Source organism: Amphibalanus amphitrite, unplaced genomic scaffold (genome assembly GCF_019059575.1).
Source record: "Amphibalanus amphitrite isolate SeventyFive unplaced genomic scaffold, NRLGWU_Aamphi_draft 000884F_arrow, whole genome shotgun sequence".
NCBI classification, from domain to species: Eukaryota; Metazoa; Arthropoda; class Thecostraca; order Balanomorpha; family Balanidae; genus Amphibalanus; species Amphibalanus amphitrite.
Genome location: NW_024882378.1, coordinates 193,608 through 212,355, shown reverse-complemented (window position 1 = coordinate 212,355; position 18,748 = coordinate 193,608). Strand labels below are relative to the sequence as shown.

The window sequence follows — 18,748 nt, the reverse complement described above, 5'->3', positions numbered from 1 at the left end:
GACACCTTAATGCGAAAGAGGGGCGCATTGCATGCGAAAAACGGGCGCATTGCACAAGAAAGAAGCGCGCCTCTGAGACCTATAGGGTTGCCTTTGATGACCAAATGGGCGCTTACCTGGGAGAGAGGGGTGCCTATAAAGCTATAAAGGGACGTCCGCCATGTGAAAAAGGGGCGCCAGGGACTTGAGCGCCCTTCCGAGCGGTCCGAGGTCGCCGGGAAGTTTGCACATGTCTAGCTCCTGCTGCACTATCCTCCAAAATAATTCGATTGGATTTAGGCCAGAACTGTTCTCTAGCCAAGTGTCCTTCCCCCAGATATCGGACAGATGGTTCTGGCACCGCCTAGTTCCGGAAATGGGCGCCGATGACCACTGTTATAGTGCGGGCGCCCAAAAACCCCAATTCATCATCATCATCATAGTTCCGAAAGATTGATGAGATGGAGTACCGTCCAGCATAAAAATGCTGTCCGACCTGCGGGACACCATGCGCCGTTGGAGCACACGGTAGTGGTGACCGCCCTGTTAATGCCAGATGCACGTTTTTCTCAGTATGTTTTCTGTGTAGTAGTCGGGATCGACTTCGTCTTTTGCTAGATCACGTCCAGCTGGTTCAGCTCAGGTCCTGCTAGGACATCGTGATAGATCGGCATACCATTGCGGCGAGAATTTTACGCCGAAGTCTGTCGAAACTTGGGCCGCGTTTTCAGCCCATTCTCGTTTTGATGGTCCGTGTGGTGAAACCATTGACACGGAGACTCATCGCCGAACTAGACCCTTTTGTACATACTTACTCAGTTTCCACTCTTCTACCGACCAGATTTTCCGTTTCGTGCAAATCTGAGGGCTCTGGGCTTGCTCATTTTCGTTAATTTTGGCCGTACCAATAGTCAAGCGCCTTCAGTCCAAGGGTGTTCCTCCCTTATCAATGGACAACATTATCCGAGTGATCCTTATGAATAAGACTTTTGATCAGGTTCTCCGCAGAATGGTCAAATTTCCCAGGTGCTTTCTTCATGACAATGTTGGCGACGGTTGAGACGCAGGAGGACCATGTTGATTGGGGTTTATACCCACGTGACGCTACTTGTCCCTAAAGTTCTTCCCCCAGCGCTTGTTGGTGAAAACGGGGGCTTAAAAGTGTTAGGCAGCGTCCTTCGATGTGTTGCCAGCTTGGAGCATGCAAATAGCGCAACTACGAAGCTCTCACTGTAAAGCTGACCGTCCATGCTTAGGCGTTCAGTACATACAATTCGCTGTAAATGCGCTGTTCAATGGTTAAACAATTACCCATACCAGTAACCCCCATTCGTAGAGGTCAGCTTTTTAGCTAATCTTCGCTTCAGAGAAGGACTCAAGGACACAATGCGTTCAAAGTAACGCGATAGCGCATTGGAGCACATTGGAAACACGCCAAGTTGTTTTAAATAAACGGTCGACGGAAGTAAACCTTCGTCGCAGCCTGTATAAGATTGTGTGGGGAGGGAAAGCGTGTGTGAGCTGAAATAGTGAGAGAAAGAACATTATCTCTCAGAACGAGCTGATCTGTTAGCTGATGTCTTGATTTTTAGCCATTATTCTTGAGAATAATTGGTTACGGTCGTTATTTGCAGGCTACGGTCGAATGGAAATCCGAACAATAACACATATTCAAGACCATATCTGGTACGGAAATAAAATAGCTCGTGAAAATTGTACAAGCACCGATAAGAGGCACTCTGTGGCAAAGGTTGTTGGTATCGAAACATCATTTCCTCGCGGTCTTGATATGTTTGTGCTTTGAAATGTGACAAACTACTCCATTTTTGACTACGTAAGATACGCTTGGCAGCAAAAGCTGCCAGACCGGAAACGTACACTTCCGGTTTCGTGATCTGGCTAAAAATGCACATGTGTTCTCCTAGAGGGTGCCTGACAAACATATGTTAAAATCGCAGTGAAAGTCGACAAAAAGAGTTTTCGGCTCTAATGGGTTAAGCTCGCGCTCGTCCTGGCGGATTTCCACCATCACCGGAAGGTTTTTCGAAAATCGCGGAAATATCGCAGTGCGTAGTGTGACAAAATGTTGTATGAATATTTCCCATCACTTTACATTTGTACGCAAGCGGCGTCCCTCTTGTTTTGAATGTCAGCTCACTAGATCACTTTGAATGACCCGACTCCAAATCACTTTTAAATCATTTAACCAATTTTATTTTGTTTCATTTCAGAAAAGGTCCGCCGCTAGATTTGTCGCGACGGGTGTGCTGACGTACATTCAACGTACCTTTGATTCCGAGCTAAAACAGAAGTTCGTATCTATTATTCTTGCTGTTCATTGGTAGTTCACCAATGCACGCATACACTAAGCCATTTTCGCGACAGAGCATTGGACACCTGTTTAATTGAATTTGAAAACAAAAAAGCAAAGCGATCGACATGGCATTCGAAAGGTGGAAACCCTACTAATAATAGGGTTTACAACCTAACCTACCGAAGCAACCTAAACCTAACAATTTTGGGTTTTACCTTAATAACCACTAGAATTTATCAGTAAAAAAAAAAAAAAAAAACGGATGAAGCGTATTAAATAGGTGCTGGATATTCCGTTGTGTTGTGAAAAGGGCTTATGCTCAGAATTGGTGTCGTGCATGCAATAATTGCATTGACATTGGCGGATGCAATGATGCAGCGCAACAAAGCACAACGTTTGAAGTTCAATGCAAATGTATGCACTATTTCAGCATGAGCTGCGCAGTAGAAGATCCTTGTGATCTTTGCATTTTCCGCCACAGAAAGGTTTATGGGTGTGATCATGCTGCGATCATAAGGAAAATATCTCACCCGTTAACAAGCCCTTGACAATCAATTTCAAAGATATTCAGAACAAAATAAACTCTTCTCATGTGAATGTGCTTCTTTTATTTTGCCCTGTCGGTGGATACACCCATTAGTGAGACAGTGCTGAGTTCGGTAGCTTTTATTTGCGAATCGCATCAATGCACGAAACAAAATCTTGATAACACATTGCAGGGAAGGAAAACGGAATGACAGGAAGTCAATGAGATTGACGTTTCTATAGCCAACACCTGAAAATGTACAATCGTAAAGGGTAAAGGTACAATATGGGAGCAAGTGCTTCCACGGGAAAGGATATCAGTTGAAATTCTCAATCTTCTTTTTGTTTGGAGTGAATAAAGCTTACAAAACAGTTATGTGGGTATTTGGTAACGGTGAAGCTTTCTGACAATAATTGTAATTGAGATGCTCTATTATTATTATTTTTTTAATCATCTGGCTATTCTTATGTGAATGAGTATCAATTGAAATTACTTTGACCAGGAACCTCGAACGTCGTATATCGTTTGACGGAATATAATTTGGTCAGGGAACGTGAGTCAACTGGAGGTCAGGAAGGGACGAAGAGAGCACCTGGTGTCATGTTTTTACTAACCAAGTCAGTGGCGGATCCAGGGGAGGGCAAATAGGGCAATTGCCCTCCACAAAGGACATCATTTTTAACATTGCGTCTATGGCAGTGCATGAAAAGAAACAATAAACTGTGATGGTTTGCCCCTCCCAAAACTCTGGGTTGGATCCGCCTATGAACCAAGTGCAAGAATATCCATAGGTCTGAGACTAGCCAGAGGCTGGGAAGCCAGAGTTGCTGATTCGGTTCAACGGAACATATATCCACCAGCACTCTGTCCTCCGCCATACTGCCCGCCGGCATGATATCCTCCGGCATTCTGCCCGCCTTCGCCCGCGTTCTGCCCGCCTGCGTTCTGTCCGCCGGCGTTCTGCCCGCCTACGCTCTGTCCGCTGGCGTTATATCCAACGGCGAACTGTCCGCCAGCATACTGCCCTCCGGCATTATATCCACCGGTGTGATATCCTCCGGCATTCTGTCCGCCTCCGCCAGCGTTGTGTCCGCCAGCGTGCTGTCCGCCAGCGTTGTGTCCTGCGGCGTTGTGTCCTCCGGTGTTCTGTCCGCCAACGCTATGACTGCCAGCGCTCTGTTGGCCTCCGTCTGCGTTATTGGCGCCAGCGTACTGTCCACCAACGCTATGACCGCCAACACTATGTCCGCCAGCGTTCTGTCCGCCTCCGCCGGTACTCTGTCCGCCGGCGTTATGGCCGCCAGCGTACTGTCCCCCCTGTCCGCCAGCGTTCTGCCCATTGGCGTTATATCCACCTGCGAACCGTCCGGCAGCATACTGTCCTCCGGCGTTTTGTCCGCCGGCGTTTTGTCCGCCGGCGTTTTGTCCGCCGGCGCTATGTCCGCCAGTATTCTGTCCGCCGGCGCTATGTCCTCCAGCGTTTTGTCCGCCAACGCTATGACCGCCAGCATTCTGTCCGCCCGAGTTCTGTCCGCCTGTTTTATGTCCGCCAGCGTTCTGTCCGCCTTTTGGATGCTGGATGGAAGCAAATTCGCAGAAAACTCCGGGGGTCTGATCTGGGAGACGACACAATCTGGAAAGCAGCTGGCGGGGATGGGACGGCAATTGAGCACACAGAACCAGTGGGACACAGGCTCCCTCCCTTGACCTGCCGTGTTGTCCGCTTCCGCTGTTGGGAGCGATTCCGCCTCCTTGAACGGATTTATGAGGATTTATGGAGGCGGATTTATGAGGCGGATAAGTCTGGTGGCTCGTCTGGTAGTAGTTGTTGTTTGTTGGTGCTGGTGTAGTGGTGGTTGTGGTCGTGGTGGTTGTTGTTGGTGTCGTGGGGGTCGTTGGTGTCGTTGGTGTTGTTGGCGTTGTGGGCGTTGTTGCTGCCGTTGTTGCTGATGCTGTTGTTGTTGCTTGCGTTGTGGTTGTGGTTTGTGTTGTTGATGCCGTCTGCGTTGTGGTTGCTGTTGTTGTTGTTGTTGTTGGCGTTTCTGTCGTTGTTTTCTGTGTTGTTGTTGGTGCCTTTGTCGTTGGTTTCTGTGTTGTTGTTGGTGGTGCTCTTGTCGTTGTCGTCGTCGTCCTTGTCTTGTTCTCGCGCCTCGCTGCTCCTGTTTTCCTGTTTCCTCGTCTCGATGCTGTTCGCGTCTTGTGGCTTGACGTTTGCGTTGCTGTCGCCCTGCTGTCTACGTTCGGTACTGCTGCTGCCTGGTTGCCGGCTTTTGGTGCCGTTGTCTTGTTGTCTGGAATTGATGCTGTCGGTTTTGATACAGTGGTTTTTGGTTTGTCTTGTTTGGTTGATGCTGCCCTGCGGTTTGACGTCGTTCGCTTTGTCGCGCTGCTGGCACCGTGTTCCCTTCCTTTTCTGTTATTTCTTGATGCACGTTTTGTTGAAGTATTTGCCCGTTTAGCTTGTTTCTCCCCAGCTGTTTCGTTTTCGGCGTTGTTTTTGTCTTCCTTATTTTTGTTTCGCTCAGCACGAGGTGCAGTGCCTTCAACTCTACCCCTGTTGTTTTTCTGCTTTCTTTCGCCTGACCGCTTCCTAGAAGAACGACGTCTGCTACTTCTGCCATTTTTGCTGCGTCTTTGGGATGATGTTTTCCGAGAGCTGCTCCGCCTTCTGTTAGACCTGCGCTTGTTTTTCCTGGATCCTCCCCTCCGTCTTCCAGACTTTGCCGAACGCCTCCTGCTGCTGCTTGTCGTTCTTCTGGATTTTGCTTTTCCTCTGCGAGAAACTGAACTCTCTGAGCTACCGCGTCGCTTGCCGTCAGCATCTCTTGAGCGGCTGGTTTTTGTTGCTTCATTTTTCTCAGACTCTTGCAAGCGTCGGCTATTCTTTTGACTTCTGCTTCGATTGCCTCGTCGACTCACCTTGCCGTCAGTTCCCTTTCTACCGCCGCTTCCGCGTCTTGCACTCTTGTTCTTGTCATTGTCATCATCGTCATCGTCGTCTTTGTCGTCGTCTTTATCATCGTCTTTCCCATCGTTGTTGTCATCGCTGTCGTCGTCTTTGCCATCGTCGCCATCGTCGTCGTCGTCGTCATCGTCGTCGGCTGTTGTCTTGGGCTTGCTAATGGAGTGATCGTGTGGTCCTGACGTCTGGGGCGAACCTTGCTGATGACCTTCAATACCCCCACAGCACACTCCCTGGCCTCCAGCCGCGAGAGCGCACTTTGTGGCGGTATCCCCCCTCCTCGGGCATTGCTTCTTACACTCGCAGCCGGCTGCGATCTGGCTGATGCAGAACAAAATTGCCGCCACGAGCAGCACCTGAAAATGGAGTGAAATGTGTTAGATGTCAGACGCTGCTTACAACATGGTTTGTAGTAAAATACAGGAGCACGAATGACAACTCGAATATATGGAACAGCCGCTTTCTCGAGCATCAAGCTGTACTGATCTCGGGCAGCTTTTGCCAAATTGTCAGGGAACTCAGATTTGTTTTTCAATAGAAAAACACAATTCTAAAGAATAGTGTTTCAACTATTGACAACAATCCTTCGGTTATGCTATTTACGGCTTTGCCATCATTTTGCTTGGCGTGGTGAACGTTTATGTGTTCTGCCGCAATAGGATCTGCAAATTAAATGTATTTTAAAGGGACAGTATCATCGAAAAAAATCCATGTATGGAGCTGATTTTTTTTTACTAGCATTTCTTATTTTTCTGAATCAGAAAAACATAGTTTGAGGACCGAACTCGGTGAAAAATATTGCAACCACATTTCATTTTCATGATTCATTTTCATGAGCGAACCACCACTATACAAGCATGGCTGCCAGTTTGGAAGCATGCAAAATTACTACAGAACTGGCGCAGATAATACATTATTGACGCTACGCTTACGCGGTCGTTCTTCTGATTGAGTTGTCCTTAGGGAGAGGTAGCCTTAGGTATTGCCTATAAAAATATAACGTGACAATTGGAGGGAGTGACAATTGGACGTGACAATTGACAATGGGAGAAAATATCACGTGACAATCACGTGATAAACGTCATACATTGGAGGGAGATTGTGATTCAAGCTGGAGGAATTCCTTTGTTGAGCCGCTAGAATCCGAAGGAAACAGCGGAAATTGCCTACGACTATTTAATGAATTTAACGGTGATGAATAAGTGCGAAAAACGTTTTGGCTTTATAAAATTTGATGAAATGACCAGGGTAAAAGTTTTATTACTGGCGGTCAATTCAAAACGGCGCAAACATTTAAACAGTGAAGATAGTGAAGCACGATTCAAAGTGTGGTACACCTTTCGTACTTTGAGCGGCGATAGCGGGATAACGGTGTGGAGCTTCGAGGATCGGTCTTCAGTTCCCGGACCAGAAAGGTGGGGCCTATGCAATGTCAAATTTCATCAAAATGGTGATACTGTCCCTTTAAGGAATCAATTCAGGCATTGTTCACTGTTCAGTCCATGCCTCTTTTTGGATGAAAACAAACGAAGGCCGACCATAAGTTACTCAGTACCTATTTTAAATGTTGTATGTTTATTTAAGCTCTTGAAGCGGTTTAGGGAAAATCTCATTGATATACAATATACATACATAAATGGCCCAGCCTGCTTCCCGTGAAGTTTTTCGTAACCTTGCATCTCGGTAATCGCTTTACCGATTGCTAAATATTTTCCGCATTAGATAGGCCCGTCCTTTAAAAAAATTCAATTGCTTGTGATGGGCGATGGTGACAGAGCTACGGGACGTGCCTCGTCCCATATCAGGTGAGTGTAATTGGTTCCGTTTACAATAACTCCGCGATGACTGGGCCGATTGCGCTATGGTTAAGCGTATGAACTGAAACTCATCAGGCAATGCACTTTGATGCGTTTTAGTAGGGGTGCTACTGCACGTGCGCACTGCGCACGTGCAGGGGCGTTTTCTACATCTCCAGAACGGCTGGGCCGCTTGCGTTCAAAGCTAGTACAACTGAGATCGGTTTGAAGGGTGGCCCGAACAAGTTATCAGGAGTCTCACCGTGCACGTGGACATGCACAATGCTAACTATGTCGTTTGCCTATGTCATTATTCATTTCTAAATAGGTGTATTAATAATCCGTGTCTTTGTAGGGCCGATATGGCGCGTTTGACACATTATCAATGCTTTTTTTTAACTATTTCGCAATCCATTATCAGTTAATCAGGAATGCGCCCGCCTCCAACGCCAAAAAAATGCAAACCGTGCGCAACACAAGGGAAGTTAACGAGCTAAGTCGCTTCATATGAATGAATAGGCACAAAAAACACAATGACAGATATTACATAGACTGAACGGTCCAGACACTATTGCATAATGTATACCATACCAACAATTCTTACACCGTCACCTACCCTTTTGCCGTCCATGGTGGCCCGCCTTCTGAGCCGCACGAGCAGCGACAGTAGAGGGGGGACGCTGTCCCTTCGGCCCGGTACCTGCCCGGGTCTGGTCCTGCCTCGCCGCGCCCGGCATATATAGCTTCTGTGCAGTGCCGTCGCATGACGGTGATTTTTTTCCCTGTCCTGTTGCCGAGGGATGATGACAATGGATGATCGTGAGACAGATTCTGATTCCATAAGCAGTGCACGGCAGTTTGAAATTGTTTGGCTTCCTTGTGACAGACAGGACATCGTTTACGAGTGGGTGCATTCTTGCTTTAAGAAGGTCACTGGGGACTGACAGCTGATAATTGATAGGGTCTACCTATGTGAACCTAAGGTGAATCATAGTGGGCCTCCAGGACATCGGTCTTATCTGAACGTGAAAGCGTTCGGTCTTTTTAGCTTGCCTTAAAAGTAGCTTTAGATTCACTTTCGTGTGAAGATAAACATTGTAAACAGTAAACACAATAATCCAGTGATTCATCGCGAACCTACATGACGGTATAAACTACTGGGTCGGTTCCACAGTTTATGCTCTTACTATGAAAGCGTTAATATGAGCATCTTTATCACACTGTCGCAGAAAGAATATATCTTCACTCATTGCCTCCATGCACTATGATGTACAGATTCTCAGGTGCACAAACCTAAGTTATCGTAGCTGTGCTCATAGCATTGTTGTTATATTGGTAGATTATTTCGAAAAAAATATTCTTCCAAAATAAGGATAAACATGAGAGCTGATGACACAACGCCGAAAGCTGCTCGATACAAATTTGTTTTTCTTTTGAAATAAGTATCTTTTGTTTAAACATGAGAGCACGGCTGTTTCTATTTTTCTGTATAATGGCTCTCAGAACAGTGTTAAAAACCATTCAAGGTTGAATTTCATTTCATTTCGTTTCATGCCATGAGGCACATACCATGGTTTGCGGATGAAATTTGTGGTGTATTTACATACGTCCCGATTGTAATAACATTGCTCACATTCCGATTACTGAAATCACGACAAACATGTTTTTTATGTTGAACAAGCCGTGCAAAATGACGGGATGGTAGGATATGATTGTCGTGCCAGGTGACAAATTGTTTCAAATCATAGTCAGCATAGCAAAACACAATGGTGTGAAAATCTAGTGTCTCACAATGAACACATTTCAGAGGTGTTACAGGGAAAATGCCATTCGCGCATTATTTGCAGCTGATCGATGCTGGCATGCCTTTACTCGCATGGGATAAGTTCTATTTCCAACAGCGGGTTTCATGACCAACCTGTATTTAGGGCCTTGGACCAACCAATATTTTGTTTATTGAATATCATGGTAAGACCAATGAGGAAGAGCTGAACAAAACAATTGGAATGCAAGATTTTACTAAGAAGCGCTGAGCCACAAATTATTTCAATGGCTCCTGCTCCACGCCAAGATGCATTTTACAGACTTTCGGCAACAGACAAAGGATGCTTTCATGTGATTGGGGAGCTATGTCTGAAGTAATACGTGTATGCTGTTTTCATGACAGTTGGAGCGAAGGGGGGAAAGCACAATAACGTTTTTGTATTTTCTTACCATTGTTACCTTGTTACCCATGGCAGCGACTAAAATTCGTACTCAAGCATTGTTGATGCTCGCTAGGTATGCTACCACTAACCTTACACTCCTAATATGGTATTGATCAGTTTACACACCGTTTTGTGTGAACCGTTGGAAACCTCTGCTTGTTCGATGACCGAATCGGTGAGTAGAGTGTGACCTGATATGGAAAGTGACTGGATTGTCGCTACAATAATTAGAAAACCGTCGCATTCTCTTCGTATCTCAATGCCACAGTCGACGTAATTTGAAACTTGATTTCGCTTGTCAGGGAACCGTTCTGAATTTCCTTTAGTCATGAACATAGCGCTGCGATGTTCGAGGTTTGTTTTATGAGGTCATTGGACAGAACCGTCTTTTCTTTCAAGTTCCCTCAAATGAAGGATTTTGTAATTCAGACAAAGTGAATCGCATATTCCATTCTACGCTCACATACACACACAGGAGTACGCAAATCTATTTAGCTTTGGTGCCAATTAGAACTTTGACACATGTTTTATGGCCCATTTCAGCCATGAATTTCGGTCACTTTCAGGTCAAATAAGGTCAGATTGTGAAGTTCAACAACAAAAAAAAAAACAGGTGTCTATTAGATGCAGTTTGAGCTCAGAAACACAATGGTGCTATTTATTTCGGTGTACGATCTACATAAAGTACTGAACAATTGTTTTGAAAAATTAAAATGATAGAATATTGAATACAAAGCGTACAACTCAGCAATTTTTTGAAGGTATCGGGCGACAACTTCCTAGAGTGGGTCATCGGTATGTGTTCTATCACATCAACTCCGTTTTTTTCTCGAAAAGTCAAACTTCTAAGGAAAAAAAATAAAAAACAAATTTTGAGTTTTATATGTGGGTATATATATAATTTTCGAATTTTTCAAAGATTTGGAAATCCGAGATTACAGTTTGAAAGCCTTGTGTATTCTGAGTCCTCTCATCTAAATAAATTGGATCGAGCTTAAAAACCGAGCTCTTGAGAACGCTTGGCGTAGTTCAATATTTTGCATCAAAATCGGCCGATCATGACGTCACTCTGACGTCGTTTCCGGTCAACCTATGATAAATTTGATTTAAACACAAGGTGTCAAATTGATGCAGCGGATGGTACTGCAAGTTTTGTGTTAATAGGTCCAGCAATTTAGAAGATATTGAAGAAAAACGAAAAATGAAATGAAATAACTGAAATGAAATATTAACACTTAACCCGCGCCCTGATGGGGTCTGCCGAGCAACGCGGCCTGCAATGGGGGGGGGGGGGGGCATTTTGCCCCCCCCCCCCCTAAGATCTCGAGAACCACGCAACATAGCGACAAGCGGTAAACGGCGTTGGAGAGCCCCAACGGGGAACTACCTTGTGACCCAATTTCATTGACCTCGGTCAAACCGATGACGTCACAGGTCAGGTCAAAGGTCGAATTTTCACCATTTACAGGCATTTAAAGAAATGCGTTGTAAAATCGAGTAAAATGCATTTCATTGAAAATCATCGATGGGGAAATGTTCTTCAAACACATATTTTGCTATTTGAGGTCACTGATACCAGGTCAGGTCACAGAGGTCAGGTCACTGGGGGGGGGGGGGGTCACAATATGAAAGTGTCGTGAGATACATGTTTTATGGTCCATTTTACATGACAAATGCGATTATGTGGGTCAGGTAGACTTTTGGGCCAGGTTAGGTCACGTTTTGGTCAAGGTCAGGTCAAGGTCAGGTCAAATTAGGTCAAATTTCAAAGTTGATATTTTTGCATAAAATGGGTATCGATTCGATGCAGCTCGTCACGGGGAGTTCAATGGTGGTCTCCTTTTTGCGCTACGAGGTCTAGAACTGCTAAAAATTGAGTTAAAAAATTCGACGTCATCAATTTTTGCAGATTTTTCGCTATAACTTGGCCAAAAAAAGGAGGTATCGATCTAAAATTTGGTATGTATATCGAAGAGCGCAGGGATCCTCTCACATATATTCCTTTTTTTTCGAAATTCGAATTCTTTTTTGATTTTCTTTTAATTTTTCAAAAAAACATCAAATTTTTATTTTTGGGGGTCAAAATCCCAAAATTTCGAAAATCAGAGATAGCAGTTTTGTAGCGCCGTCTTTTCTCTACACACAACCATATAAAGAACTTTAAAATTGCTTGTTAACTGTAGAATTGGTGAGCGTTTCAAGATGTCATGTTTTTTTGCTCATTTTTACTCGAACATGACCTCAGTTTGACCTCAATAACTCCTGACCTGAGGTGACCTGTGACTTGAAATTTTGTGTGAAGGTGTCAAATTGATGCCCGGTAAGGTACCCAAAGTTTGGTGGCGCTGTGCGCCGCCGTTTTCTCGCTATTTAAGAAAAACCACAGGGGGGGGCAAAATGGCCCCCCATCAGGGCGCGGATTAAGAATGAAATAACTATAATTATTTATGTATAGTCACTTTTCGGATTATTCTCTGGGATAATAATATCTAACTCACAATTATATTAATTAACACAATTATATATCTAACTCACAATTAAAAACATATATGTAATTGTTTTTATTTTGTCCAGTGACCAAGGGTGAGCAACATCATGCGAAATATATGGACTTGTGAGTTAGATATTATTATCCCAGAGAATAATCCGAAAAGTGACTATACATAACTAATTTCCTGGGAAAAATGACTTTAAAACAACATAACTATAATTATAATTATATATATTATAATATATATAGTTATAATCAGCATTACACTCAAAACATTTAATTTGTGTGTTTTGTGACAGCATTGACACGTAAGCTGTGAAATAAAACGACAACTTTTGTTTAATTTAAATTTAAAGAACTTGGTCTTGGTAAATGTTAATACGAGTAGCTACACCGCAATCAAGGAAAATTACCCCCCTTCTCAAAGATACATGCTAAAATCCGGTCAAGAAGTCCGAATAAATTCAACCAAAGTGAAAGTAAGGCCATGGACGAGAGATGGCATCCATTGTAATTTTAAAGAAACCGATGCTACAGTTCACATAATGCGAGAACCAGGGACAAACATGTTGGACGTCCATATTTCCGAGAACTGTCGGTATATCAAAAGCTGTTTTACGAATGCCGTGTGAGGGTGTACCTAGTTGTGCTGAAGATTCTCAGAAAATGTCACGTTGCGTGACACCCGGATCATATTATTTTCCGTTGAAGCCGACAGTGATGCTGACCTTTCATTTGGTTTGCGTGCTGAGGCGGCATCCAACGACAAATCCTGGCCGCACACCCACCTTGTTGATATGCACGTGGGTTACTTGGGAACATTTTGGACATGGTTAGTACCGTTCCGGCTGAATGCATTTTCAGGGGCGACGTCAGGTATTCTGGGCGGAGGGTAAATCAATGTCTCCCTGTGGAACGTATCCAGAGCGCCTCTGGAACTCAGTAACAATATGTTCTTGTGTTCTTTACCTAGTTTCTGCGGCGTTTCTTTAGCGTAGAGTAGCCTGAAAAGTAAGTGGTAATTTGTGAAACATTTTTCATTTTGTACCGTCTCATAATACCTACATTTGGTCTGCAAAGTTGTACCATTTCCTGTCGTCAGGGTCCATTGAAACTCAATTGTAAGTCCTGTTTACCGCGCTCTGACGGACAAGTATGTACAAGGATAGACGGACGAGTAGCCCGATGAAACGATTTCGCTGATATCTATGATAGACATTCTTGGCACATGATTTCCGAGTTCGACGAGAGAGCTCCATGAAATTACTTTCTACTGAATGTATGTATGTTAACATCGTAAGCCTCCATCCCAATAGGGGTACGAAACAAATCCATGCCCTGGCTCAGAATCGACAGGAGTCATCTTTTTTCATAAACATACCGTATATGTTGCATGCTGCCCTCCTCCTCCAGCTCCTGCTCCTTCCTCCTCCTCCTCCTCCTCCTCCTCCTCCTCCTCCTCCTCCTCCTCCTCCTCCTCCTCCTCCTCCTCCTCCTCCTCCTCCTCCTCCTCCAGCTCCTCCTCCTCCTCCTCCTCTCTGTCTGTCTGTCTGTCTGTCTGTCTGTCTGTCTGTCTGTCTGTCTGTCTGTCTGTCTGTCTGTCTGTCTGTCTGTCTGTCTGTCTGTGTCTGTCTGTCTCTGTCTGTCTCTGTCTGTGTCTGTCTGTCTGTCTGTCTGTCTGTCTGTCTGTCTGTCTGTCTGTCTGTCTGTCTTATTCTCCCTCCCTCTCTCCCCCTCTCTCTCTCTCTCTCTCTCTCTCTCTCTCTCTCTCTCTCTCCCCTAGCTCTCCTCGATTTAATTGAGTTCCCCCGTATACTAGACTACACAGACAGACAGACAGACAGACAGACAGACAGACAGACAGACAGACAGACAGACAGACAGACAGACAGACAGTCACAGAACCCTCACCCAACCGGCCCGACTCACCATCTCGGAAACCCGCCGGCTCACAAAGACAGCAAACACCGGTCTTTTGATCGGCGTTTTGAACATTCAAAGCCTGAAGCCAAAACTACTAGAACTCACCGAAGAACTAAACCGTCACGATTTCGACGCCTGCCTCCTGGCCGAGACCTGGCTGCGCCCTTCTACTCCAAATCGACTTCTCGTGATTCCCGGCTACTCTCTCAGCCGAGTCGACCGACCAGACGGCAGCGGCTACGGCGGGGTCGCCGTACTGTCAAAAACGGATATGAAAACTGTGACCATCAAACCGAGCACATCCCCGCACCCCGGCAGTCTCCTGGAAACTCGGTGGATGTTGTTCAAGCTCGAACGAAATCGCCAGTTAATTGTTTGCTCTGTGTACCGGCCGCCCCGACAGACCGATGCCGCTCTGCGAGCTGACTTTTCGGACCTCGAGACGCAGTTACAGCGTGTATTAATTGATTTTCCCAAGATTCCATTTATGGTCTGTGGCGATTTAAACTGTGATATGTTGAAGGAGGAGAGTTTTCGTGCGCGTGTACACCTCAGTGACTTTTTATCGAATTATTCTCTTGAGCAGCTTGTAACCGTTCCAACGTACACTTCCGGCTCGTTGCTAGACGTCTGTATGGTTAAAAATAGAGAGCTTGTGCGTGATTGCTCTGCATCCTTTTGCCACTTCAGCCCACACAAACTCCTTCGTGTGTCTATTAACGTTCCGAAACAACGCAAAAATCCTACAGTTGTTCAATCCCGCTCGATCAACCGTATAGATGTCGATGCCCTGAACTCTGACCTGATGTTTGCCGATTGGGAGGGCGTGTTTAGTGCCACGAACGTAAGTGACCAGTGGGATGCTTTCCTGACCGAATTTCTGCCGATTTTTGACGATCACGCACCTATAAAGAATATTACCATCCGTAATCCTACAGCACCACCAGTTACCCCCGCCACACTTAAAATCATGGATCAACGTCGTACCGCGTTACAGCAGTCCGGTAGAAAGTCGGAGGTTTACAAAGACTTAAACCGAACTGTCCGGGCCGCAGTGCGACGAGACCGTCGCGGCGAACTTCACAGAGAGATTAGTGGGCGGGGTCCCAACAAGGTGTGGAAAAGTATTAGGTCGGTTGTGGCTGGTAAGAAAGACGGACCTAGTGTTCAACCTGATGTATCGGCTGACGTTTTAAATTCTTTTTTCGTTTCTGTGGGTCCCCGCGTCGCTACAGAGATCCGTGACCAAAATCCAGTTGTTGAGCAAATTGGCCGTTTGCCGCGTGTCGTAACCGGTAGATTTAAGCCCAGACCTATCTCTCTCGGTGAACTCGGTCACACCGTTTTCAATATGCGCAATTCTGCCGCCTGTGCGTCTGATGGCGTCTGCATTCGCATGCTGAAAACTGCTTTCCCATCTATCGGTGACGTTATCCTTCACATCATTAACACTTGCATCTCAAGGTCCGATATCCCCTTTCATTGGAAACACTCTATAGTTCACCCCATCTTCAAGTCTGGAAACCCATCTGATCCCACTAATTTTCGACCTATCTCCTTAGTACCTGTCATTATGAAGGTGGTCGAGCGAGTCATTCACAAACAGCTCTATCGCTATCTCTCCCAAAACCATCTTCTGGCCAATACCCAGCACGGTTTCCGACCCCGGCACTCAACTGAGACAGCACTTCTGTCCGTCAGTGACCAAATCCTGGCCGCCACCGATAGGGGGGATGTCTCTATGCTATGCCTTATTGATTTAAGCAAATGTTTTGATGTCATCAACCATGAGTTATTACTCGCTAAATTGGCAATGTACGGCATAGAGACATCCTGGTTCGCCGCTTATCTCCAGGGTCACACACAGAGTGTGTCATTGAAGGACGAGTCCGGTCGCCGGGTATTATCACAACCTCTCCCCAACTCTATGGGCGTCTTTCAAGGCTCGGCACTCGGTCCCTTACTCTTCACGGTATTTTCCAATGATCTATCACTTTATTCTGAGGATGCAGCAGTCTTCCAGTACGCTGATGATACTCAATTGTTGGTGAGTGGCCCTTTAAACGACCTTAGGGGACTCATCTCGCGCTTGGAAGCGTCACTGGCGTCTCTCGACCATTGGTTCAGTGCAAATGCTCTTAAAGTAAACACTGCTAAAACTCAGCTCATGGTTTTCGGCAGTCGGCAAAATTTGAGAAGCATACCTGCTTTCACCGTTTCTTTTCGCGACACCAAACTAGTGCCATGCAAGCAGGTGGGCAACCTGGGCGTTATCTTCGACGGCACCCTGTCCTGGGACGCGCATGTGTCCGAGCTCAGTCGCCGATGCACGGGTCTCCTAATTGGCCTCTCCCATGTCCGCCACTATCTCCCCGACGGTGTCACCAAGACACTAGTGGTGGCTCTCGTCATGTCACGGATCCAGTACTGTCTCTCCGTATTTGGTAATGGTAGCCAAAAGAACTTCGATCGCATTCAGAAAATTCTTAACTTTGCCGCTAGAGTCATTTTCGGTCGCCGTAAATTTGATCATGTCTCCCATCTCCGGGACCAACTCGGCTGGATGGCACCTAAAACAATGGCTGAATACCATACCCTTATCACGGCGCACAAGGCCATCCAGAGAGGTGAACCCGAGGAGATCGCGACCCTATTTTCCAAAAATTCCCAAACACGAGCAAGGTCTACTCGCCAAGACCACCTTTTCCACTTACCGCGACCCCGACTAGAGACCGGAAAACGTAGATTCGCCTACCGTGCCGCGGCGCTCCTAAATACTCTCCCCCTCGAGCTAACGCAGTTACCTCCAGCCAGATTTGCCCGTGCTGTAAAAAAGGGGCTTAAGCCTAGCCAGAGTAGTCATAGGAGCTAGCCTCATGACTCTTGGACTATGAAAGGCAAACGAGTCTGTGTGTACATAGTTATGAACGCGGCTTCGTGCGGGTTACACCAAGTATGTGCGTGCTCTGCGTTCGCGTTGTGTATTTCGTATCCGTAAGTGTGTGCGTTTTCTTGTGTAGGTACCTATTTCTTGTGTTATCTTCAACCAGCTCGGACTCGGAGTGTTTCTCTATATACCGTGATAGAATTCAGTGAGGCACACTGACACACACGATTACACGGCGTGGCGATTACACTCGGGGGCGGAGTGTAATCGCCACGCCGATTGTGGATTGCTCTTGATCGTCAATACATACATACATACATACTATTTGATCCGCCTCTGTTTGCATCCTTCTGTATAACCACGAAAACGTTACCTGACAATCCATTCTGCATAAATGGTTCACTGAGTTACTTCTCATGTTACTAATCTGTCTTGCATGCTGAACTTCTTCAAGGTTTCAACTGTAGCGGGGGCATTACATACAAAAAGAACAACATGCCTCATATTTAATGCAACACCTGTGAAGGCATGTGAGTCATTTTGTTTTTGTGGCCACTGTTCTGGTGTGTGGAACAAGCAAGTCTTTCTTCATTGAGACAGGCAGACAACTGCGGTTTTCCTGAAGCGGACGGTAAAAGAAGTAGATCCTGCTCGATATTGTCAAATGCCGTGAGTTACATTGAGGAAGAAGACAGGTCAATTTAGTGGGAACTGGGAGATAGGATGTTTTCTGTGCTCGTAAATCAATGGGATCATATGCGAGCAGTGCAACGTGTAATACTGTAGGCTTACCCGGATTCTCCTTTTGTTTACAAACTTAAAAAGTTTGCATCGTAAAGCGTTTGAACCTAGGCAAAATCTGGCAATGACAGAATCTCACCGGATAATAAAATATTTCACACAATGAGCAAAAAGATGCACTAATGGACCCGAGGCGTATTGTCGGTATAATTTGGTGAGTGACGAGATAGTTTTGGTGGTATGTGTTTTTGTGCGGGATGACTATTAACCCTAAAAGGGGTACTGTCGTTTTGTAATATTGTTGAAAAATGAGTCAGGCATTGTATATTGCCTCACCTGCCAATGACGCTGCGGTTCGTTTTTGCTAGGTGACTGTCATTAATTTCACACACCGTTAAGTCTGACCTAAAAGCCACATGTCGTTATTCGCTTATATGCGCACTGCGTCAGTTACATTGTCACCATGATACTTTACTAAGATGCTATGGGCCTGTTAAGTTTTCTTTCACTTGGTGAGACCCGATTGATCTTAAAATTGATCACGTCAAGACCGTGTGAGTGGAGGATAGGGGAAGACATTCGGCTGATGAAATTTATGGCTAGTGTTGCACAGTAGGGTGTGTCACTAATCGCAATGCAAGGTGCACCATCGATTTTATTGTGCCCCACTCATGTGGAAAGGCATTGTTAATTTCCCGCAAATTTTAACCCCCAGGCGGCGCCGAGCGAGAGAAGTTTACCCTATCTCACAACATAGGCGACCCTAGCGCCCCTGGCGGCTGTTTGCGAAACTAACAGGCCGCTGACTGTATGGGCTTATCCTTGCTCTCTGTAACATAGGCGGCGGAACGGGGAGGGCACCGGGGCACCGTGCCCCCCTTTGATTTTTGCATTTTAACATTACCCCTATGGGCGTTGCATG

General features: G+C 45.7%; 1 protein-coding gene across 1 annotated transcript; it reads right to left on the bottom strand.

The window, feature by feature from the left end:
* Window positions 1-2,944: 2,944 nt before the first annotated feature.
* Window positions 2,945-8,747, bottom strand: LOC122367632 (uncharacterized protein DDB_G0290685-like). The gene is made up of 2 exons (XM_043340937.1): window positions 8,194-8,747; window positions 2,945-6,137 (listed from the first exon to the last, which is right to left on the bottom strand). Exons 1-2 carry the CDS (start codon window positions 8,470-8,472, stop codon window positions 3,657-3,659), a joined length of 2,760 nt encoding a protein of 919 aa, XP_043196872.1. The 5' UTR covers window positions 8,473-8,747; the 3' UTR covers window positions 2,945-3,656.
* Between the last annotated feature and the right edge of the window lie 10,001 nt (window positions 8,748-18,748).